This window comes from Camelus ferus, chromosome 2 (genome assembly GCF_009834535.1).
Source record: "Camelus ferus isolate YT-003-E chromosome 2, BCGSAC_Cfer_1.0, whole genome shotgun sequence".
Taxonomy (NCBI): Eukaryota; Metazoa; Chordata; class Mammalia; order Artiodactyla; family Camelidae; genus Camelus; species Camelus ferus.
This window is the reverse complement of record NC_045697.1, coordinates 54,460,918-54,487,258: the sequence shown is the minus strand read 5'-3', so window position 1 is coordinate 54,487,258 and position 26,341 is coordinate 54,460,918. Positions and strand designations below refer to the sequence as shown.

The following is a 26,341-nucleotide window of genomic DNA, read 5'->3' as shown; positions in this document are numbered from 1 at the left end:
AACCTCCTGCCAACCCCTCACTGAACTGGTTTGGAAGTTAAACCTCTACTTTTATGTGGTCATTCTCAAAACTTTAACAAGTACATGATCTAAAATTAAAAATATTTATCTTCCTCCTGAACAATTAAGAGAATATTTGAACTTTCCCTTCTATTTTCCATGATATCAAACAACACTTAATTTTTAACTATCTCACCCCCAAATTGGTCAACATTTTAATTAAAGGTTTTAAAAATCAACACTTATTTAAATTTAAGAATGTTGACAAATTCCTCTACTTACCCTGCTTCACACACTGCCCATGTTATTAATCCACAGTTCTTTCAATGACAACAAGTAAGTGGTAATCTTTCATCATTTTACTTGTCAGTTATCTTTATTTCTCTTGAAAGATAATTTAGCTAGGTATAGAAATCTAGGTTGATAATCCCTTGCACTATGAAGAAATATGCTTCTTTATCTTCAGGTGTGCATTTATTGATGATGAGAAGTCTGTTAGTAATCTCTCTTTTTATCTTTGCCTTTGCCTTTGATTTGTTTGGTATTAGTTTACCTTTTCAATTTGAACAACTTGTCTCTTCAACTCTGGAAACTTGTTATTATCCTTGGAATATATTACTTCTTTTCTATTATTTTTATTTTCTCTGGAAATTCTACTACACTTAAGTTGGACCATGCAAATGCATCTTCTTTCATTAAAAAAAGAATCTTTGTACATTACATTCTGGGTATTTTTATTTATCTTCTGTTCGTCAATTCTCACTTCAGCTGTATTTTAATTTTAGGTTCACTGACTACATAGAAATTCTTCCTTGGCTTGTTGTTAAAATTTCAGTGCATTTTCCCCCCTCATGTTTCTATTCTTTTTTCTATACCTTTGTTCATTTTAACTTTAAACTTTATTTGTTCTATTATCCATAGTATTCCTATCATCTGTACGCTCTTAGAGAGTTAATTCTTCAATTTTCATCGGCTGGTTCTTTGAGGTGGTACCTTTTTATTAGTAGACTGTCATTTTTCATTGTGAATTGTCTTGAATGGATATTGATTTCTCTGCATAGTCCTGTGTACTCTCGGTGTGTAAGTATCACCATGATGCAGTTTTGCATTTGTTTAAATCAGAGCTCTAAAGGTTTTTTCAGTGGTCCTAAATTTGTTACACTCATTTCTCTGCTTAAAGTTTTCATATGATATAATTATATGGACCCCATGCATCAGTGTGGCACATGCTCTTGGTTACAATTTCTCACAAATGACTTCCCTTTTTAGCTAATGTTTTGGATATATATTCAAGCTAGAAACACTTGTGAGTTACCACAACTTTTGGCTCAGGAATTAACTTACCTCTTGGATCCTGGAACCTAGGGATTTCTCTTTCCTCCACTCTAATTAGTTGGCTACATATGTGAACACTTTAAAAAAGAATAATTTATATAGCAAGACCATGTATTTGTAGTAGGATTAGAGATCTGTCCACATTAACTCACCTTGTTTTGTTACCTGAAATAAGTAGGTTTGTCTACTATGGTTCTTTTTCTGACCTCTATTTGCTGATATGCATTATAAATTTCTAAGTAATAAAGTATTTAGATGATACCCAAACTTGTGTAACCAACGGGTTTTTCTTTTAGAAATACCTTTTAAAACTCCCAGAACTAATAGTGGCTTGTGACACAATTTAGGAAATGTTGAGTAGGAATAATATAATGTAGGACATCTGCCTATAACTGTGATACCAACAAATACCCTTTTTGAGTGGAATACTAAGCCAAGTGTAAAAAACTATAAAATGTGAACTATTACATAAATTTTACTAATTTAATTACTATTAGTCACTATAATAAATCTATGAAATCACTACTGTAGTTTACATCTTAAAGGCAAACAGCATCAATAAAACATTTTTATTTAAATATACGATGTGGCTTCCTAATTAGCTCACATTTATTGTCTTAAGAATTTAAACTATACTCATATTATTCACTCTTCTTTTGATTATCACCAATTGAAACAATATCTGAGTTCTCTGCTACCATCTAATGTTAGTTTCTCCCATCTTAAACATTTACTTAGTAATGAGTAAGTAGTATCTAATAGAAATAACAACAATATTATTGTGTTTATACTTACAAAGCCCTCTCATCACATTTGATCTTCATAATTACATTATAAGAGAAGCAGTAGAGACATCAGTTTTACAGTACTAGAGAAAGAAACTGAGGAGCAGAAAATTCAAGTAATTTGACACAAGGTCACAGAGTCAGTATCTTCCAATTTCTAGCTTAATGCTCTAGCCTCAAAAATCAATACTTTAGATCCATGCAGTCAAATATGGTTGAGAAGCCACAGAAATCTAAACTTATAACTCTCAAGGATTTAGAGCTTACCATTCCCTTCTCTTTGCCTGTGCCAACACCAAGCAATGCAAAATTTTTTAACATTTCACAGCCTATGGCTCCACATCCTACCTATGGAGAAGAAAAATAAAGTGTATCAGATTAAATAAAATGAAAACTTCTACTTACAGAATAGCAATTTCATCTTAATTTTCTTCAAATGTTAAGTTGTAATAAATGCATACTTAAAAAATAATTTAAACATTTATGACCAATTTTACTTTAAAATATTTAATGATTTATGATGTCATTTTAAGTGTTATAGAAGGAAAAGCATAATACAATTCCTTTAAACAGAAGACATTCTAATATACTAAACAAATGCCAAAGATTGATCTCATTTTTTATATAAGTTGGAAACAAACAGAACAAAACAGCACAACACTTTAATGGAAAAGATTATTTATTTATAAACAATTTTCTAAACTTATTTGATGAATATAACTATTCTAATACTTTTAAGTAAAAACTAATGGATTCTATATGTATGTAAAAGCTCAGCGATAACTGATTTTCAAAATATTATTTTAAAAATGAATATTAAAAATCAGCAGTAGTTTAAGGATTGATTATAATTTAAAAAAGTAAGTGTCAAGAAAAGAAGTTTTATGCTATTGGGGAGAGCTTCCCTGTCAATGCACTAAGACATTCAAGAAAGACAGATCCATCTATATATTCCTTTATTTGGTAACAAAAAATAAACCCCTCCATTCACAATTTTTAATATATTTCTAGAAAATCATTTAATGTTCAAAACTATTATACTCATTTTTTACTTTTACATGTATTCTTTTTTGCTTTTTTTGGGGGTAATTAGGTTTTTAAGAAAAAATTTTTTTTAATGGAAGTAGTGGGTATTGAACCTAGGACCTTGTGCATGTTAAGCATGTGCTCTACCACTGAGCTGTACCCCCTTCCCCCAACCCCCATATTAATTCTTTAGATGATGGGTTGGCAAAATTTTTCTGTAAAGGGCTAGACAGTAAATGTTTTTGGTTCTGTAGGCCATATGGTATTTGTCACAACTACTCGACCCCACCATTATAGTACAAAAGAAGCCACAGACAATATATAAATAAATGGGCCTGGCTGTGTTGCAGTGAAACTTTATTTATAAAAACAGGCAGCAGGATGGATTTGGTCTCCAAGCCACAGTCTGCAAACTCCTGTTTTAAATATTTTCTGAATGTATACTCTGTTAGTTAGAAACTGTACTAAAATTTCCTTTAATAAATTAATTTGATATACAATAGCAGTTTGTACCATTTATTCTCATCATTATTCCTACTTACTAAAAAGATATTCAAATTCTGTAGCTTCCGACACAAAGTGTCTCCAATGCAGGCTCGTAATGCATCGTATCTATCTCCTCTGTAGAAAACAACACATACCAAGAAAATAGAAAGGCATAAAAAAAAATTAGTTTCATTAATGTTAGTACCAATTTAATATTGTACTTAGAATACTCCAAACCAAAGGATAAATTATCTTATTTGAAAGAGAAAAGACTGTTTTCTTTTTTCCATTTGACTTAACAACCTAAGTCCAAATGGCTTAAGTGAAAGTGACCTTAGTTTATCTAGAAAAAACTTTTTAAGGCAGGGATTTTTAATAAAGGTTTGTAGATAAGTCTATAGATGGGCTTTGGAGTTGTTAACTCACTTAAACTGAAGGCAGAACTATGGGTTATGTGTATTTTGGGGAGAATGAATCCATAAGCTTTCATCAGATTCTCAAAGAGATTTGTGACCCAAAAAGGTGAAGAATGATTGATATAAATAAATAAAAGCTTCAAGTAGCAACTGTTTTCATCTAAAATCAGAATGGTGTTTTGAAAGCAAACCATTCTTATCAAATACAACTTAAAAGTTTTATACTCATTTATAAAGTGGCAAAGATACTGCATTATTATGACACTTGACCTCCAAGTAGAGAAGAAATGACTGCAGAGGTGAGTTAGAAGAAAAGATATCTAAAATAAATGCATATTTGAACAAAAACTTTTAATCTGGTTGCCTCTTATAAACATACAACTAAGAAAAAAGCAACAAAAATGTCAGTATTACCGTGGGAGAAATTCTTCACGCTCAGGTTTGCCTAGGGATTCGACAATATCTGCTGCTTCAATATATAACTTAAAGTAGAAGATAAAAACACAACTTATTATGTAGAAAACTTAAATTGCTACAAAAAGTAATTCTCTTCTGTAGTTATTTAATACTCATTAAAGAAAACAATAAAAAAAGTCAATTCAGAGTAAAGTAATAGACTAAAACACAGAATTGTTTTTTATACAATATACATTCCTTATATTCTTTCATTGAAACATTAAATCTGGAGGAACTGTAAAAAGATATAATTTGGTTCATGTCACTTAGCCATCTTAAAGATGATACATTCTAATTTTAACAAATGAAAGGAAATTTCACCTCCAAATCTGTTTCTTATAACTACTTAAAAACTCTGGAAGGTTTGTTCAATGTCACCTACATTTGAGTAAATAATTGATTACGTTTGATAAGAAAATACTTAGTCTCTATTTACTATATGTCATTTATAATTATATATATTTTATACTACAGAGGAAACGGTCTAGGAAGCCATAATTTCAGCATTTACAAAAATATCAAACAGAATTAGTTCAAGTTAATGAGAAAAAACTGTTGAGTCTCATTCTCATTTTCATTTTAAGTAACTTATATGGCTAAATCTGAACATGAGAATAAATGGTTATTTATTTGACAACACAGAATCTGTATTAATAACCTAATTCATATTTGCAATGCTGTTAATAGTTATATCTAAAACCAGACTTTTGTACTCTGTTAAAATAAACCAAATGATTCTGCAGCAAAATAGCATTATTAAATCTATAATAAATTTAATTATAAATTTCATAAATTTTAATTATTAAAATTAACTTTTTAAAACACAAAAAACAAGATAGTGTCCTTTGATAAATGCTGCCAATTATTCCTTCTGTTAATAGAAGTAAGGGTTTTTCCCCTACATAGTTGCCAAACTTTTACCATTCCTATGCTTTCTACCTTTATAAGTTTATACCTAGAAACTAGGGAATGTGAAGATTTATGATGCCAAAAGATTACACAGAACAGTTCAAGAGTCCTGAAAGCTCATGACTGCTACATAGTAGCAGAACTAAATCTAAGGATAGAAAATTCATTTTTCCTCTCATAAATACATCCTCGAATGCAACTCTAGGTTATACCCGACAGCCTCAACAAATGATCCTGCCAGTTTTAATTGTAGAATTAAGTTTCGGTGGCATATCACATCTAACTCATGCATCAAAAAATATTTTAAGGTTCTTTCATAACATATTAATACTGTAAGTCATAACAGATATTCATTATATTGGTAGATAATTCAACTTTAAGTATAAAAAAATATAAAAACAGAGCACTAACCCATTGGCACAAAGGAGAAAACTTTCCTGTCACAGCTTTCAATACTTCTTGGCTGGCAACACCTCCTACTGCTGCAGCAAGTGGGGGTAAAAAGCCTCGGGCAGTCCAAGAGAGCCAACGCACAATGTCAGTATTTACTTCCGGCTGAAACACAAGCCAGGAAAGACAATAATCTTTAGAGTATCCACATGGTATTGAGTTAATGTGAGAATAATTATAGCTTAACTTTTAAAAAAGGTATTCAATTTCCCTACTAAATAGTTTTTAAGTCCTAAAAGAGTCCCAGTCTCATAATAAAAGATCCAACTGCATGTTAGTTACCCTAAGCAGTATTTTTCTTTACCAGTACCTCCCCTATTTTCACTTTTTGACTCTTTGTTGTTATACTAGGGCACAATTTATAATTAATTGGATTATCTACCATTTATAGTTCTTGTTAAAAAACAGTTCTGTGACATCAGTCAATATTTACAAACAACTAGAATTTTTAAAAACATGTTTTAATATAGAAAAACCTTTAACCTAGGTAAATAAAAATAAAATGAGCCATAAAAAGTGATAAGGAAGCAATCATTCGTGCTTGAAGTGATAAATAAAAAGTAAAACTGTAAAAATGAGTTAATACATTGTTAGAAAAGGCAGTTTAGGAAAAAAGAGAGTAATGGCAGTTTTACATACTAATCTAATCTAAGAGCCAATCATCACAAAGTTTTCATTAGCATACTTAAAACCTGAAATGATGTTTCTCAAAGTAAAATTTATTAGTATTTTTAAGGAAACAATAGAGAACTGAATTTTGTAGTTATTACTTTAGCACAATTTCTTATTTGGGACAAAGATCTCTTCATGAGCTATGGTTTCTCTTTCTCTGCCTATACTTTTGATATCAGTAACTATAATCTCAATCTAGGATCCAAGTAGGGCTCAATTAATCTGAAATCCTATGTAAAATAACAGTACTTGTGCATGTAGGGAGGAAGAACGAAGGCTTTTATTACATAATCAAAGATCTATGATACAGAAAGAGGTTAATATCTACTCACTAGCCTACCCACTCCATTTCAATTTTTCTATATCTCATTATTTTACAACTATTTAGCACTAAATGCACCTTGGATTACAATTTCATAAACTGTGCCATTTTTGAAGGCAGAGATATTGCTGGTAGTGATAATATTAAAAACAATGACAAGAATGCTAATAGAAGCAGGTAATTTGAACATTTACTCTGAGTTGTATATTAAGTCCAAATGTAATCTTCAAAATAATCCTCAGAAATATAATTTCTATCATACAAATTAGAAAGCTAAAACTTTGAAAGATTAAGTAATTTATTTAAAATTTTACTGCTAATAAGTGGGGAAGCCAGAATCTGAACACAGAAAGTCCAACTCCCCAGCTCTATTCTTACCATTAGGTACACCATCTCTCAAGATTCTATATTTTTTTAATAAACAAAATCCAAGTCCGGGAATTTTTCATTATCCTGGGATAATGACTATGGCTTAAACCTGAACTTCCTCACACAGTCTCCAAAACTGATACATATCCACAAAAAGAGAAATAAACCAGTGGCAGGGCTTCAGCATTACTAAGAAACAGAATATTATGAACTTCAAATTACTTATAAATAAAAAAACAAACACCAAACCCCAAATGAACTATTTCTGGACTTCATATTGCTGTAAGCCTACACAGAGAACAGGAAGCATGTAAACACAGAAAAGACAATGAAAAGCCTAACGTGACAAAGCAGTCAGAATCATCCTGAGAAAACAGAAGGTCCCACATGAAGTGCAAAAATACTGAACATGTATGAAATCCGGCAGATCTCAACAATGGCTATGGTGAAAGGACTGCTCTGGGAGATAATGATGTAAACAGAAAGGGGGAGATATTCTTTGACAGGGAAGACTGAAAAAGGAAGTAAGAGAGGAAGTTAAGTAGGATTTGGCAGAAATCAAAAAGATCAATAAGATATACCAACACCTATGCACCAAAAATATTAAAAAAAATTTTTTTAAATCATTTATTAAAGACACTCCTTTTTCAGTATCCTGAGAGAAGAGGAAGAGGGGATCTAGAAGTAGAAGTCTGAACAAGCACCCAAAACCCTTATCCCATCCAAAAAAATTTGCAGAAAAAAATCAGTTTACCAAGCAAAGGTGATGTAAGGAGACAAAAAATTAGAATCAAAACATTTCAGCTACTGAAAATTTCTCCCCCAAACTAATCACAAGGTAGAGTAAACCTGATTGAGTGAATTATATATGCTTATAATTATAACTAACACTTCTGTTTTATAACAAACACTTGAAGATTTGGGAAAATAAACACAAAAAAACCCCACCTTGAATCAGAAATTTAATAACCAAGAACCAAAATGATCCAATCCACCTCCCCTAAAGGGGATGAAGTAAGTAAAAGAAATACAAATCTATGGATCAAAATGGGCTCTTGGTGTACCTGGAACAACTGACTGATCAGCCCTGAGTTATATTCTAGTAAAACTATTAGACTTCACAGATGAAAAAATATACAGAAGAAAAAAAATATAAAAGGACTCAAGGCAAAAAAGATCAGATTACTTAAGAGTCAGATAAGTAAACTGGCATCATACTTCCCAACAATAAGATACAAAAAAGTATCAAGGAAGAAAGTAAAAGCCTTGAACTTTACTTTCATCCAAGCTGCCTTTCAAGCATAAAGGCTACAGAAACAATTTCAAATGTGTAAGAACTCAGGGAATACTGTTAATTCTGAGCTCTTTCTGAGTAATACAGCAGAGACCAAACCTGACTGCAAAATTTACTATAAAGCTCCAGTGATCAATACAGGACGGTACCAACAAAAGGACAGAAACAACCAATAGAAGATACTACTGAGTACAGAAAGAGCCCTACACATACAATAACTTTCTGACAAAGATGCCAAAAAAACTGAAAAAAGGAAAGAATTCTCTTTTCAATAAATGGACTAGAATTACTGGATAGTCATATACACAAAAATTAACCTTGAACTATATTTGGCAAGGTAGAAAAAAATGAATTCATAAAAGTACAAAACTGTAAACAATGAGTTCAAAATATATAGTCATGTACATGATCTATACTTTGCATGGTATATAAAAATGAATTTGCAAAACTATAAACCTTCTAGAATAAAACACAGGGGAATAACTTTGTGATTTGGGGTTAAAAAAGGTACAAATCACAAAAAAGAAAAACTGATAAACTAACTTTATCAAAATTAAAAACTTCTGCTCTTCAAAAGATGCTGCAATAAAATGAAGACAACCACAGACTGGAAGAGAATATTTGTAAAAGATGTGTCCAATAAAGGACTAATTTCCAGAATGTATTAAGAACTTTCTCAATAAGAAGAAAACAAACAATCTAATTAAAAAATAGGCCATGATCTGAAAAACTAAAGCAGAATGAAATCAAGTAACTTGTCTACTGTCACAGAGTCAGTAAGCATAGCAAAACTGGAATTTGAAGGATAAGAAAATATCAATATTTATATGTTACACAATTTTTGATGGCTATCATTTTGAACATTCACCTTCTCTTCCAAGGTTTCACTTATAGATGTTGCTAGTTTCAACAACTCTTCTGAATCTTGTTGGCATCTAGGATTCAAAACAAAGCACCCAATATCAATGTTCTCAATTGCTATAAATAGTAAGTCATATAAATAACTAAAATTTAAGAAATGTTAAAAAAAAGTGGAATTTTGCCAACATGTAGCATAAAGTGCTTATTGACTTGAAGGTAACTTGGTTTATAAACACATTACTTCAAAATCATGCTCACTTAAGGACAGTATATAAATAAGATTTAAATATTCAAGGGAAAAATCTTTTGCAATAAAACTTCTGACGTAATAAGCTAGGTGGTAAAAAACTAGATAGTAGATTCATAATTCAATAATTTGCAGATTTTAAAAAGTTATAGCTTTTGAAGACTTCAAAGTGGGAAAATTCTTATTTAGTATAATTTCATTTTTATAATTTGACCCCTCCACTCTGACCAGAAAAAAACCCAGGTTTTCAGAAGTGCTTATAGTTTGGTGTATTTAATGGTATTGCACTTATATTGGGCTTAGTTACTTAAAATTAATCTATAATTTCTGAAATACTGTTTTTACAATAAGGAAAAAAAGTTGAACAAAGAACATTACCCAATATTTGGCTTGCGATTATAGTTCTCCTGAAACTGGTCCAAGGCAAGCATGGCTGAGTGAATCTCTAAAGATGCCTATTTAGAACATTAAAAAATTGGTCAATATTTACTGAGTGTGTAACGTGTACCAGGCACTGACTGTGTTAATGTTTTTAAAACATTATTTTATTCATTACAAAAATGAATTAGCTTATAACTATTATTATCCTTACTTAACAGATGAGGAAGCTGAGGCTTAGGGAAGTTAAATGACTTGACTTCAAGGTCAGAAAGCTGTATTTAAGCAACAGATCCAAGTTTCATTCCCAGGTGGTATGACTAGTTTTTATTAGGTTATTCATATGAAACTTAAGAGTAATATCAACTGAACAACAGCAACAAATATTTATACAAGATCACTGAATCTCTTTTCCTTATCAACATATACAAATTTGGAAACTGTAAATATAATTTGTTATCACAAATACATTGACTGCTATAAAATTATATCCAGTGATTTGAAAAAATAGAATGTTTCCCAAGTTTTTTTTGGGTGGGGAGCAATATGTATTATATAAAACTCTACATGGTTCAGAAAATCTTCTAGTAAGATCACCTTTGAATGAATTATTAAAATCATCTTTTAACTATCAAAACTGGCCTATCATTATAATAGTTAAATTTTTTCCTATTTTTCTAACATTTTCCATTATATAAATTCCCATTTTTAATTCTTGGGAGTCAACTCTAGACATATGAATACAATCTTTATTAAAAAAAAAATTAACAGTCTGACAGAAAGGTACATACATGGTTGCTCGGTTTCAACTTTATAATCTTTTACCAATCTCCATCTCCCACTTTGTTGCCTCTCTCAAACCTACAAAGTGTTTATTTACCTCAGGTTTGCTGAAATCCACAATAAGGTACTTTGGATGTTTTATCTGCCTCTCTAATGGTTCCTAAGAGAGAAAAATAAACAACAAAAAAACCCATTATAACTCCGGAGCAAGCGATTACCTGACAAACTATACAGAACACTAAACGCAATGGCTCTCTCCCAAAGATCAGAAATAAGTTAGGTTGAGCTAATGCATTTTAGCTAAAATATAAAATAGCTACTATTCCCTGGTTACCCCTTGTCTTATTATCACACTTATTTATTTTTTTAATGTTAAATGCAATTAGACAACCTGCTCCACATAGTAAATTTAGGAAGAATTGTTGGAAACATTAGTACACTTGAAAAAATACTATTTTAATGAAAGAGCTACCACATATTTCTGATAGCAAGTTATTAAGACTTTTTATGCCTGACAGGACTTGAACAAACAACCAGTTAAAATTCTCTGTGTGGAGCAAAGAACACACGAAAGCCAAAAAAACCCAACCAGTCAACCAACCTCCCCCCAGGCCCACAAAAGACAACCCAACCTGAAATTTACTTGAGGCATAAACAGAAGCATAATTAAAAACTGTGGACAATGGCAAGAGGAAGTAATGCAGGGGCAGATTTGAGTAGCTGTAGCATTTTAATCTGTTGTTTTGTTCTAACTTTGTCTTAAACAAAACCTTGTAGAGGACTTTAGTTAATTGTTCTGGAAAACAACAGGCAGTCAAGTTAAAACCTTGACAACTTGCAAGAAAAAAACAGAGATGAATCAGACAGCTTATTCTGAGAAGTGGCCTAAGGATTTAGAAGTAGGAGGCAGTAGGAGACTCCTCAGTTCCTTGATACTAGTAGCCTCGAAATTCTCTCTATACAGATACTTACATTTCCTTTCAATGCCAGTTTATAGGAATTATCTCACATTTCCAATATACACACTGTTTCTTGAAGCTCAAAAAATTAAATCAAAAAACCTGAATTAATAAGTATGATAAATAAAAGAAATATTCCTTTTACTTTAAAAATGTGAATAGCTGAAGAATAAAACAAAACACACTGAATCAATGCTTGTTAGTTATGCCTTTTGTCTTAGGAAGTAATTTTAAGAAGTATGATCAACCTTTTCATGATTCACAAAGCTGCAGTTTCTTTGAGGTAACTTATATACCTCAATTTTATGTGTTACTATTGTAAATTTTTTTGTTGATATCAGTTTATTTCCATAGATTGATACAATTTTCCTCAAAGTGGGTACAAATAGAAAATCAGTATCTGTTCAACCTTTGAATTATTGTTTGGTTAACTAAGTAATTATTTTATTTGCTGTCATTCTTCTGTAAAGAAGTATTTATTAAGCAGAAAAAAATACTTACAAAGCAAAATGTTTTAGGAGTCTTAACTTGAACAGCTATGCCTCCGTGTAAATAAGGTTCCAGTTTTGTAGTATCACCAATGCTAAAAGAAAATGGTGATAACACTAAAAGAAGAAAAAAAAGAAAACCATTACATACTAAGCATTTACATTTGAAGGCTTATCATCATAAAATGCCAATTTTCTCTAATTTACAAAATTAAGAAAGTCTCAGTATAAATCTTTTTGTAGGGAGGTGGGTGGGAGGAAGTGTGGGAAGAGAAATTATTTTTCCAATATGAATATAAGGACTTAGCAAAAATAGCCAAGAAAACTTGGAAGGATAAAAAAAGAATGATAAGAGGTTATCGTCAGATATTAAAATATTTTATGAAGCCTCAATAATCAATATAATTATATTATATATATTTAATAATTAATCTACAGTGATACTAGCTCCTGAATAGACAGGCACACAAACAAAACAGATTAGAGAATTCAGAAACAGATCCCCGAGGGACAAAATTAAGGTGGCAACTCAAACCAATAAAGAAAAGAAGATTATTCAACAAATCTTGCGGGAAAAAAAGCCACCTAGGAAAGTATTCCAAATGGATAAAAGTTTTAATGTCCAAAAACATGTAAAAAATTTTATTAGATAAAAGTATAGGAGAAAAACTTTTTTAAAACTTTGCAATAGAGAAAGGCTTTTTCTAATTATGACTTAAAATAAAAGCCATAAAAGAAAAAATTGAAAAATTTGACATTATATACACACAATAAAAACTATAACAAGCAAAGTCAAATGCCAAACTAGAAAAAATATTTGTGACTCATATTAAAAAAAAAAGCAACTCAGTAAATATGCCCTGTATATTAGGAGTCCCGGCGAATGATTAAGAAAATGATCAAAAACTCAACAAGAAAATGGGTAAAGGATGATTCACTTTAAAAGAAAAAATAGCTCTAAAACTTAAGATGAGATACTTAATTTTATCCGTAATATGTAAAATGTAATTATACTATATTATTTTCTGGGAAGGGATAGCTCAAGTGATATACTATATCAATTTCAATAATGCCTGAAATACTATGAGCCATAAGGGGAAAAAATAAAGACTGTTATGCAATTACTGATTTAAAAACACCCATCTAGATGATTCATTTAATGAAAAGTCAAAGGGTAGCTCTATGAGTAATATGCTACTTTGCATATAAAACTGCATAAGGAAACCCTGGAAGGACACAAAAACTAAGAACACTGGATAGGTAGTAACAAGTGGGATCTACAGATGGGCAGAAAAGTTTTCACTACGAACATTTGCCTTCTACTGTTTGAACTATCTGACTTTTCAAGAAATTAAATTAAATAAACAAGCCTTATGTATTAAGGAGACAGAACAGGTCAGCAGAGTAAACAACAATCTTAGGCTGCCACACCTCTGGAGTGGGAGGAGGTCTGAAATAGTACTCATTTTTAACTCTATTTAAACATTTATATGTTTATGTTTATCTAGAATAAGCATATTGTAGGTATTTTAAAATGTTTTTCAAGTAACAGAAAATTACTTTAGAGCAGTAAGTATAAATTAATAAATGTTAAGAAAAAAGTAAGTTTCATAAACACCTATTCTATTTAAACATCCTCTCTTTGCCCAAAGAATTTTTGGTACAAAATGTGAGTTTTTAAAATTTTCATTTCTTGACATCCAGTGGCTCCTCCTTTCATATATATAGCCTTAAGACTCGGATCCAGTACCACAATCCATCATTACGTGGACCCCAAAACAACAAAGGATAATCCTAAACAATTAGTTTAGTCAATTTTTGGAAAAACCAATACAAATTATTTAATATCAATGATATGAACCTGTGTTTTATATATTCATAGTCTGGGAAATAAAATCCAAAAGTTTTATTATCAAAAATTCTTAAATATAGACCAAAGTTTTGCTATAAATTTGTAACAGAAACTGACTTTTTTCTCTCCTAAGGATTCACTTTGTAGTCATTAAAAGAAAAAAAAAGTAATCCATTTACTAGTCTATACATTAATCACATAATTATACTTTCAAAAGCCCTAGAGACAAAACTGAATCACTCTCAGCTGAACAGGTGTAAACATGCTGTCTCTGAGTTACAAGACATCTACTAATGTTTTTAATTCTTTTAAACATGGCTTGGAAGAAAACCACAAACTATGCAGACTAACAGTGCTACAAATTAATTATCTTCAACTTCAAATGGGCCCTAAATGAAGCCTGATAATCTATTTTTTAAAATGTTTACTCTCTTCGAATCTCTGGCCACGTCACCTTATCTCTCCTTTGGGTCAGGATCTTATCTTAGTTCACTAACAGAACAGATCCCTGCAGCTTCTTGCTAATAAACCAACACATCTGCCTACAGTAACATCCATTCATCACTTTTATCAAAGCCACTGGACAAAAACAGGTATCTTTGCTTGAATACTTCACTGTCACCTCACCCAGCAAGCTCAGACTGGACACATTAATTTCTCTCAGAACCTGCTCCTTTTCTTTCACTCCCTAATGTGTGAATAAGTAAGTTGCCAGAATCTTCGCTCATCTACCATATGAGGTAACAAAGTTTCCTCCTCAATGTCCTAAGACTCTTGCTATCTCAACTCTCACTGCCAGCCCTGTCACATTATATCTTTAAGTTCTTGAATTGTGTCTTGCTTCTTACTGTTTGTCTCTGCACAGACTATTCTTTCCTTTTCATTACCTTCCTAAGACAATGCAATCTTCAAATTTTAATCAAGATACCCTGTCTCTACAGTTGTTATACCAAAACTGAGTAGGCTTCCTTGCTAAGTTTAAAGTTCCTATAATATCTCTTCTCTTTATACCATCATCACTGCTTAATGTTAACATCCCCTTACTTAGATTTAATGTCTTGAGGCCAGGGAATTGGATCATGTCTATCTGAGTTGATTGTGTATTCTCAACACTAAGAACAGAGCCTGAACTATAAATGTGCTGAATAATGAATAAGTATAAATGAATTAATAAAACACAGAAACTTACCAGTTATTTGTCGTGTAGATCCATTTAAGCCTGTCATTCCATTAATTTCTCGAAATGTTAGGAACTGTCCTGTTTCAAGTTTGTGCGGATGATTTTCAAGGCAAGTAACAACGCCAGGATTAGCCTAAAAATAAGAGTAATCTACTAAAAAACAAGTCCACGTATTTCTTTTTTGTACAAATTCCAATTTCACACAAAAACGAACCCATGTTATCATAAAATTCTCAAAACAACCAAAATTCCAAGCCATTCTTCTATAGTAATAGCAAGATTTTAAAAACCTATCACAACTTGAAATGCAGCGGATCCAAAGTGAGATGTGCCATGAGTATAAAAGGGTCCACTAGATTTTGAAGACTTAGTATGATAAAAGGGATGGGAAATATCTCATTAATGCTTTTTCATATTGATTGCATGTTGAGATAATAACATTTTGGATATACTGGGTTAAATAAAATGTATTATTAAACTTAAAAAAAACTGTCACAAAACGGACGGGAAATATCTCAATGCTTTTTCATATTGATTGCATGTTGAGATAACAACATTTTGGATATACTGGGTTAAATAAAATGTATTATTAAACTTAAAAAAAAAAACTTTCACAAAATAGGGACCCACTTATTTTATTAGGAATGTTAAAAATATAATTTCTATGTTTGGGGGAAACAGATTCCACAAAGGAGTTCAAATGTTTCATAGATTCAAAGATTATTGTGACTTATAAAAAAAGTCAAAGTGACTGAATATTAAGTTCTAAAGTCATTTATGAAAGACTTGATGTACATAAAAGATTAGTTCAACTCTGAAGATCAAAGAAATGTAAGAATGAAGGATGGAGATTTAAAGCCAGGAAAGTGGTAGTTTAAAGCTTGTCCAATACTTTAAAGCCATAGAAATATTATGTAGCCCAGTTTATCAGGATAAAAATAGGAAGAAAAATATAAAGAATAAGAAATATACTTATCTCACCTAAAAGGAAGGATGAGATAGGTCAAACACCTGGAAATTTACTAACTGCATATAATCCAACACATTGCTTGAATAAGGTGATAATTTAATCTATATAAAACCTAATGGAATTATCATTCTCTTTCACAATTGTGTAGATACTAAAAATTCTCTTGCTGCTTAATGATCTGAGAAATATAATTATGATCACAAACATGCAGATAAAATTAATGTAATGTGGGTTTACTAATATCTCAAGAATAATATTCATAAGGAGAAATAATCTGCAGGTAAGTTAAATGGGAACGTTTATGATGTTTTCTAATTCTTTGTGGATAACCTCCACATTTCCTGCACTATTCAATAAAAGAAAATATCAGTGAAATACAAGATCCCTTGGAGCTTACTCCAACTGTATGATATTCACAGGGACAAACTAACAATAACTAGAGAAGGTAAAACGCTGAACAATAAACCATTCTGTAAGCAGAAAGACACAAAGAATAATTTTTCAATGAATTTTTCTTAAAAAGGGGTGAGAAAGGCAACATTACATTAGGTTTAAAAATAAACCATAAAGATAGAAGCACAAATACTATTAGGTCAAAGTATATTATCCTTTCCTTATATTTGTCTTCTTTTGACCTTTAACATAAATTGATTATAAAGAATGTATATAAAGTTAATGACTTAGGCTAAAAAGAAAAAGTAGTAAAAATAGATCATAATAATTTCTCTAATTCTTTTAGGGAATAAAAAAATTAAACTAGCATGATATTAACTGAACATGGTTAAATGTGCTAAATGTCTCAGAACTGTTCACTTTAAAGTGGTTAATTTTAAGTTTTGTGAATTTTACCTCAAAAGTAAAACAAAAGCAGAAAAAAAAAGAAAAAGAGAGAACATGGTTAGAAAATTCAGACCTTCTGATTTGAAGGTTAATGTTTTAGAAATGTAACAAATTTGAAAAGCTCTCGTCTATGATGTGTCCATCTTCCTGGAGTCAAAGTGTTGGGCCAAGTGACTTATGACATACCTAGTACATCTATGATCTGACACAATAAACTGTGGTAAATACTGAATTCATGTCCCATAGGGGCATGACAAAGAACAAAATTAAAATTAAAATCAACGACATAAGCAACTGTTGGTCTATCAATTATTAAATAATGTTAGAAGGAATCCAGAAACACTTTTAATATTCCAACTTTATTTTAAACAAATAAAAAATATTGCATATTAAATATTTTGCTAATACCACCTTTTAAAAAAGTTTCACATCAACTTAAAAAATCAATCATATACATATACAATAATATACATATATAGTCATACTTGCGTTATATCTGAAATAAAAATTTCTTTCGGTTCTTCTCCTGTTGTATCTAAAACTTCAAATTCATCACCGAAATCACAAAACAACCGTGACCAAATTCCACGTATATCTGCACTGATGAACTGTGAAATGATAAAAACAATTTTAAGCTTATATATTATATAATATATAAGAAAAAAAAGCTCAACTATCTTAGGCTCTTTTATGACAATTTTATTTATAATTAAGCATATTCTTTGGGGTATAAAATGATCACAAATAGGATAAATTATTTGTTTGTAAATTGGTTTCGGGATCAAGGATTTTGGTATTTGGGACTGGATATCTAGCGTTACAAAATTAGAAGCAACATCAGCACATCATCATCATACAATCTGTAATTTTTCAATAACAACTTCTGCCTTGCCCTAAAAATGAAGCACAGTTTATAAGAAACAAGGTATCTTTGTTTGATGGTCTAGCAGTGAATTCTTACTTTTCATTTTAGAAAAGAATGGAATGTCCATTCACCAAAAGCAGTAGAGTTAATGGAAAATAAAACAGAGCTAAAAGCTGAGCATGTGGTCAACAGAAAAGGGACTGAGAAACTGACAGTAAACAATGAAGTCATGAAAAGTAAAAATCAGATTCTTAAACACAATCTTATAAAATATTTTACCGAAAGCCATTTTTATAACACATACTCACCAGTCTAAGAAAATGTAAAGAAATTGTTTTTGTGCTAAGTTATTTTTAAAGATAGTGAAAATAAAGAAAAACTCTTAATCTGTAACACATATGGTCCCATACCAAGTGATATTTTTCTAGCAAAAACTAAAGTCTATTCATATTTGGGTATAAGAATGTAACCAGTGATATATACCACCTATTACATGAAGTAGTGAAATGGCTAATGGAAGATTACCTCCTAATTGATCATGCAATGCCTTTACTATCAAAATAGGCACCTACAGAATTTTTTATTAGACATAAAACTGAGCAGAAATTTAGAAGCTTTTTTTTTAAGTTTAAAAGCTGCAAACTCAAGGACAATTTCTTTCCTTGCAAAACAACTTTAAAGTATGAATATATATATATATATCGATCACATAAACAAAGATTTTAGTTTATTACCTAGTGTAATTATCTTGTAAAACTTTTGTTTCCTGTTATAAATTTACTGACTACTTTGTGTCTTGTTCGTCTGCTTAATTTAAATTGTGAACCAGAGCACAAATGTTCTACAAAATATAAATATACTATGTAAATACCACAATCCAAAATTTTTAGCACAACTATTTTATACAGTAAGATCATGGCTTAGTGCCTATCTCAAAGGAACAAACAGCATTTTCCTTTTCCAAAGGAAGAAATGGCCCCACAAAGGAGGTGGAGGTAGTAATATGTATTTAACTGCAGGGCATGATTTATGATTTTTCCCATCTAAACCTCTTCCCAGTCTTCCCAATGTCATCAATACTCACCTAACTACTCTGGGCAAAAATCTAGGAGTCATTCTTGATCACACTTTCCTTCACAGCTCTCATTCATCTATTCTCAATTCTGTTAGTCTTCCTCAAATTCCTCAGTTCAATGACTTCTCACAATCTCTATTCTCAACTCTTTTGAATAAGGCACCACCAGCACCTCTCACTTGGGCTACTTACTGCATTAGCTCCTAACTGGTCTAGTCACCTCTGCTCTTACAATTTCAACAGTTTTCCTTCTTTTTGGTTTCATGATCCATGATTCATGTTCTTAAAAATTATTAATGACCCAAAGAGCTTTTGTTTATGTGGGTTATACCTACTGATATTTACTGTGTTAGAAATTAAAACTGAGAAATACTTAAAACACAAGAATATACACACACCTTCCATTAGTTATCAGAGCAATACCGTCACCACACATCATATAGACTCTGGAAACTCCACTGTACCCCATAAGAGAATCAGAGTGAAAAAAAGCAAATAACATTTCAGTAATATTATAAAAACAGTTCTTCAACTTTGCAGACCCCATCAAAGTCTCAGAGACCCTCAGTGTCCTTATAACACACTCTGAAAACTACTGATCTAGTCTATTCTCCATACAGCATGGCCAGAGTGATCATTAAAAAATATAAATCAGACTGAAACTCAAAGGCTTAAAACTCAGATATCCTCAAAGATCTGTAAGATACAGCCCTCTAACTACTTCTCTGAACTCAGTCTTCTGGTATCCTTTCTCCTATTACTCTCTCCCATCTACCCAAACTCCATTCTGGTCAAACACACTATGTGAATTTTTGCACTTACAAATCTTTACAGTTGTTGTTCCCTATGTTTTGAATGTTCTTCCCCAGATCTTTACATAGCCGGATCTTTCTCATTATTCAAGGCTCTATTCAAATGTCATCTCTTCAGAGAGAACTTCCTTGACCTCAATCTAAGAGAATCAGCACCGGCCCCTCCCAACATCATTTAGACATTCTACCTAGCTTTTTTTTCCATAAGACTTGAAACTGTGTATTTATTTGCCGGTTTATTATATATCTTCCCTACTAGAAGGAATTTTCATGAATAGGAAAATCTGTATGTCCTATTCATGAATGTATTCCTAGTGCCCAGAACTGTATCTTGTACATAGTAGACATATGCTTAATTATTTGTTAAAAGAAACAATGAACTTCTTGAAAACCACCATCATACCATATTTAAAGTGAGATGATGAGTTCAATATTTATCATTCTTTACACTGCTAATCTTAATTCCTCCTTAGTTTTGGCAATTTGCCTATAAACCAAATTTAGATCCTCATTTTAAAAATAGGAAATGATTATGATACCAAAATTAAAAAGAAAAATAATGTGACTGTCCTTATATAAAAAGAATTCCTCATAAAACTCACTGAAAAGCTACAAATTCTAATAGTGAAAGTGATTTTTCCTCTGGTAAACTTTGTCATTAAGTTAACACTATTACCTTAATTGGAGGGCACCGAGAACGGCAAAAGTCATTAATCTTCTTCTGCAATGGAAGTTTGATCTCAGTCAAAACTACACACTGTTGAGAAGAATACAAGAAATTAAATATTAGAAAATAAACAATTATTTTGGTGATGTACAACTTCTAAATCAGAAGCATTTCACATAGTTTTCACTATGCTAAAAATGCACTGTTTTCCTTGCAAAAAATTACTCTATTATATTCTATTTTAAGGTTAATACCTTCAGAGGTACAGAATAGCAAAAGTAAAAGTAACATACACAGCCATCTCTAGGTATCCATAGGGGACTGGTTCCAGAATCTCCTGTGGATACCAAAATCTGCAGATACACAAGACCCTTATATAAAATGGCATAGTATACATAGGGGAAAATCTGCCCACATTAAATTCAATTACCATCACAGGCTTCACAGTTAGAAGCAAACCTTAATATTCTATGTGTTATTTATATACCTCAAATGGTTGGAGATTTTATCTGTTACTGCTAGAGAAATACTAACCTAGTCATCAGAATATAAGTTCAGTACTAGCATAAAGGGATAACAATTACATTTTTAAAGAGATACATTAGTTGATTTAGCTTTTACTTCAGATTTAACAGATTCACAATATAACAACTTTTGTTTTGATAGTGTCATTACTGAAACCAACAAGCACTATTATTTAACACAGCAAATTATAATTTTCAATGCTTACTTTAATTTTTTATCATCCTATGAGATAAGTGGAGAAGGTTTTATAATCAGATTTTATCATAAGTAACTTAGAATCATAAAGGTCAAATATTTCCCTAGGGTTATTCATATTCATGGCAAAAGCAGGTCGAGTCTTTTAGTCTCCTCCCAGACTCTATCTGCCTGGTTGTTTTCAATAGTGTCTTATTTTCATACTGTATATTTAATCCCTTCTTTTAAGATTTAGTCAGTTTGAACATCTATATTTTATAGTCCCTATCCAACAATTCTACTATCTGAAATTCTTGGAGGTTTAATTCTATTGTTTATCACATCCACTGATTCTTGATCATGCTGAACTGATTTCTCCTGTCATATTATTTTGTATTACAAACACAATCTCAGAGGCTTTATATACCGGAATACACTGTGGCCTGGTTGATGGTATATTCCTCTTGATATTTTAGTTTTGTTTCTGTCTGGCATTCCAGGGTAACACCAGCTCAGTACTACTTTTTATGTTAAGTTCTCAGCTTGGGAAATTTTAGACTACAATGGATTGTAAAGTTCACTCCAAACTCGTGTGAGGGAATGGCTATGGTTATAAATTCTGAGAAAAATCGTTGTTTCATCCAAAGCTCAAGAGAAAATGGAAAAGCTTCTTGTTCTGATGGGCAAAGACTGTTTTCATATACCCTTTTCCTAAGGGTGTAGCTTTCTGAAGTTCCAGGGAGCCACAAAGAAGTGATAGGTCTCAATTACATTTTTCTGTCTCATGTAGATGCATTTTGTATCTTATTTCTGTGTGACCATTAATTCCTAAGAAATGTGGTTACTGAGACAGGCAAATCCTATCCCTGAAAGTGACCACAGCCAGCAGTTCACTGTTCTTCTAGTTACTGATTCATTTTTGGTCTCTGAGCACTTCCCTAACATTTTTTTGAGCCCATGTAATCACTGAAAAGGAAGGTTATTAAGCAGGTTCTACTGCAGAAAGTCTACAAAGCATCTTTGTAGCAGGATGGATTTCAAGTTACCCAATCAAAAATGGAAGTCTACACTGATTTTTAAGTAGGTGTGATACTGTGATTATAAATCAGAAGTATATATTTTGGTCTTCAATCAAGGTTCCTGGCATGTAACTCCTAACACTCTTATAATTTCTACATAAGAGATACAAGGGCAACTTGTGTTGTAATATTTCATTTAGTCCTACTTTCTGAAGTACCTCCAGAGTGATAAAGGTGAAATGAATGTCTTTTGTTCATAACAAGCCTTTTCAGCCACACCTCAGTTTATGTTAATAAGGTGAGTTTTGGGAAGCCCCTAAGGATGCGGGCTGGAACCAACCTTACGATCTGAAGGTCAGAACTTCAGCCCCATATCCTAGACCTCTGGGGAAGGGAGAGGGGCTGGAGATTGACTTAATCATTAATGGCCAATGTTTTAATCATTCATGCTTACATAAATGTTTTAATCATTCATGCTTACATAATGAAGCCTCCATAAAAGTTCCTGAATCAGGGGCTGAAGAGAATTTCCAAGTATGTGAATATGTGGTGGTATTGGGAAGGTGGCACCCCCTCTCACATACCTTGTTCTATGCATCTCTTCTATCTGGTTGTTCCTGAGTTACAGCCTTTTACAATAAACTGGTAATCTAGTAAATAAACTGTTTTCCTGAGTCTGTGAGCCACTCTGGCAAATAAATCAGACCTAAGGAGGGGGTTGTGGAAACCTCTGATTTACAGCCAGTCCTCAGAAGCAGGGGGATGGCTGTGTGTGGGTTCTTGGGGGACTGAACCCTTAACCTGTGGGATCCGACACTATCATCTCCAGGCAGAAAGTATCAAAACTAAATTAAACCGTGGGACACCAAGTTAGGGGTTCAGAATGTTGGAGAATTGCTTGGTGTTGGGGGAAAATCCACACACACATAGTCACACAAGTGCCAGAAGTACTGAGATCTTAAAGAAACACGGAAGTGTTTTTTTTCCCTAGACAATGGGTAACATGATAATTTAATCACAAGAAAAATCTGGGTCAACCCAGTCACTTTTAGAACATCCGAGGTACTGAGAACTTTTGTTGTTACCTGATGAAGATTAAATTGTTGATCTACATTTTTCACTCCTCTGTAATTGGGTTACACATTACTCTTTGCCCATGACCTTAGGAAGGGCAGAGTGTACTTTCCTGCTCCTTCACTTTGGGCTTGACAATATGACTTGCTTTGCCCAATGGAATATTACTGGAGGTAACACAAACAGAGGCTGGAAATGAAAGTACTTTGATGGTTACACTTGCCCCTTTGCATTTCTGCTACTGCTAGAAGACCATGTCTTAGGTAGCCTCCTGGTCCCAGAAGAGTGGTACATGGACCAGAACCCAGACTGTGGAGTTCAAGTTCAGCCTAGAACATCTCAACTCCAACTGACATGCAGATGCATGAGAAAGAAACGCATGTTGCTATAAACCACTGAGTCCGGGTAGTTTTTCATGCACAATAATGTGAAAATAGCTGACTGACATAATTACTTTGTCAATAGGCCCCTTCCCTAAAATAGAGGATCTGAAAAGTATTCTAAAAAAAAGTCTCTTAACCTGAAACTTTTTGTTCTGCTCAATAGACTAGGTTTAATTAGTTAATACTATATTAATACTTAATGATTTGCCTTGGAGTCTGTCAATAACATCTAATACAAAATGGAGTACTAACCTGGTATTTACCTAAGAAGGATAGATCTGTGGTTTCATTTAAAGGAATAGAAGATGATGTGACATGAACGTATGGATTTAATTCTGCAACATGCTGAAGTACAGCTTCGGCCCTGAAAAAAAAAACCAAAAAAAAACCACACACACACACACACACAAAATAATAAAAACCAAAACACCTTTACTGCTCTTTTGTTCAATAAAAATACTCAATCTTTCAAACCTGGACACTTTGATGACATCAGAGGAAGCTGAATATTACACAATTTCACTGTGAATTTTATAAACTGGAGAGGAAAAAAGCTAGGACTTATTTATCTTTATAGAAAACTATATAATCTTGAGATGTAACATACTGCTGTATTCCATAGTAAGTCACAAATCTCAAAGTGTACCCTTATAGGTCAATGCTACTTAAGTCTCTTAAATATTCAGCAATAATAAAGACCTCTTTAATAATCTTAAAGAAATTCAATCCTAGGTAGCAATGCGAATGTATTAAAATTTCGACAAATATAAATAATTAAATGTCTATGGTAGAGTGAATTTATGGTGATGAGCTAAAAACAACTATTACTGATCCATTATTTTAGATACAGAAAATATTCTAAGTAATTGCCACAGTAACAAAAAAAAATCCTATGATAACATATTAAAATATCTTATGGTCACCTGTTTCTCATATTAACAATATCGTCTTCACAGAGAAAGAAGTTGGTTCCTAGGTCCCATGCTTGGCATTTTTCTGTATCATGAATAGTAAGTGCCTTCAAAAAAGAGAAAAATATCTGTTAAAGTCAGGATTAAGACAAGGATTCTCACTATCGCCAACACTATTTATACTGCACTGGAAGTATTTCCTGTGTAATTAGACAATAGAAAGTAATTAAAGGTCTAAGAACTGGAAAGGTTATATAAAGTTAAATCCATTCACAGATGGTATGACTATACACATCGACAAACCCAGAAAAGTTCATGGAAAAATTAAACAGTAAAAGAATGTAAATTTAGAAAAGTATATTGAAGCATGTTCAACCCCGCTCAAGAATGAAATTCCCTTTTTCATTCATCAGAATAGCATAAATCCAAAAGCTTGACAATGTACTGTATTGCTGAGAATGAAGTGAGTCAGGCATTCTCACACATTATTGGTGGGAACATGAAGTGGCTCAAAACTTCAGTGGAAAAATGTGGCAGTTGTTAGCAAAATGACATGTGCGTTTATCTTTTGACACAGAAATCCCACTTTTAAGAATTTATCACAAAGACAAACTGGAAAAAAATTTAAAAATCCTTATGTACAAGAGTATTAGTGCAGCACTATTTGTAATAGCAATAGACTGGAAATAATTAAAATGTCCACCAATGAGGAACTGGGTACAATTACATATGATACATCCACACAATGTATATCCATGCAACTATTAAAAAAAAAGACTGAAATATATGTATTTATTACCATGGAGTAATACCAAGGTATGCTGTTAACTGATAAAAACCAAGGTAGAAGTAAGTATGACATTTTAAGAAAGGCAGGTGGGAATAAATATGTACGTACACACACACAAAGATGTGCACATCTATATGTATGTATTTCCTTACATTTAAAAAGCGATTAAGAAAAGAAAGTGATCTAATAAGGGAAGGAGGAAATAGGGTAGAGATGCTAAACTTACCTGAATATACTTTGCTTTATAAATCTGACTTTGAATTACATGTCTCATATAATAGCAAAACTAAATCAAATTAAAAAAGCAATCCCTAAAAATCCAAAGCAAAATGAATAAATGGACCAAAACTATTTGAATTTGCTGCGTAACTACACAAAGTAATTCTTTAACGTGACTTAAAAAGCAGTTAATTTGTCTGCCAGCTCCAGATGGGCTATATCCTAAGGACTAAAAAGAAACATCTTATATTGTTTTTAATAATCATATTACTATTAATAATGCTGGAATTGTTATTCTAAAACTATGTCATAGACAAGTAGAATATAATACAGGATAAAGTAAAAAGCAATCAGTTTCATGTCATTAAGACCTAAACCCTTATATAAGAGAAGAAACACAAATATAAAGTCTAAGAAAAAATATCCTATAATCCTAAACTTGAAACTCAGAAATTTCAGTTTTCACTCATGATGAGTGCTCTAGCTCTGTCCACTGATAAGACTTTACAATCAGTGAAAATCAAAAAGACTACTGGAGTAGTGTGAAAAGGACTCAAGAACTTGAAGAAGATCCCCCAAAGCAAAGATGAAGCAATTTGAGCATCAAGAATAATAACAAGTACAATGGCTCAAAAGACATCCAATATGTCTAAATCCATTAGTTTATCATGATGTTATCATGATACAAACAAATCATACAAATTTCACTGGTCACTGTTGAGGGATGATAGGAAACCAGTGATTTTGAA

General features: G+C 31.9%; 1 protein-coding gene across 1 annotated transcript in view; it reads right to left on the bottom strand.

Annotated features, from left to right (window-relative positions):
• Positions 1-26,341, bottom strand: part of UBA6 (ubiquitin like modifier activating enzyme 6) — a 73,511-nt gene that overhangs the window by 25,424 nt on the left and 21,746 nt on the right. Inside the window, exons 5-17 of the mRNA XM_032459126.1 lie at positions 24,596-24,690; positions 23,925-24,036; positions 20,507-20,587; positions 17,564-17,686; positions 15,278-15,401; positions 12,250-12,353; positions 10,887-10,949; positions 10,007-10,083; positions 9,389-9,455; positions 5,825-5,968; positions 4,463-4,530; positions 3,689-3,767; positions 2,388-2,468 (exon numbers count right to left, since the gene is read on the bottom strand). Of these exons, the coding sequence (XP_032315017.1) occupies positions 2,388-2,468; positions 3,689-3,767; positions 4,463-4,530; positions 5,825-5,968; positions 9,389-9,455; positions 10,007-10,083; positions 10,887-10,949; positions 12,250-12,353; positions 15,278-15,401; positions 17,564-17,686; positions 20,507-20,587; positions 23,925-24,036; positions 24,596-24,690 (1,218 nt within the window). The remainder of the gene's footprint in view (positions 1-2,387; positions 2,469-3,688; positions 3,768-4,462; positions 4,531-5,824; positions 5,969-9,388; positions 9,456-10,006; positions 10,084-10,886; positions 10,950-12,249; positions 12,354-15,277; positions 15,402-17,563; positions 17,687-20,506; positions 20,588-23,924; positions 24,037-24,595; positions 24,691-26,341) is intronic.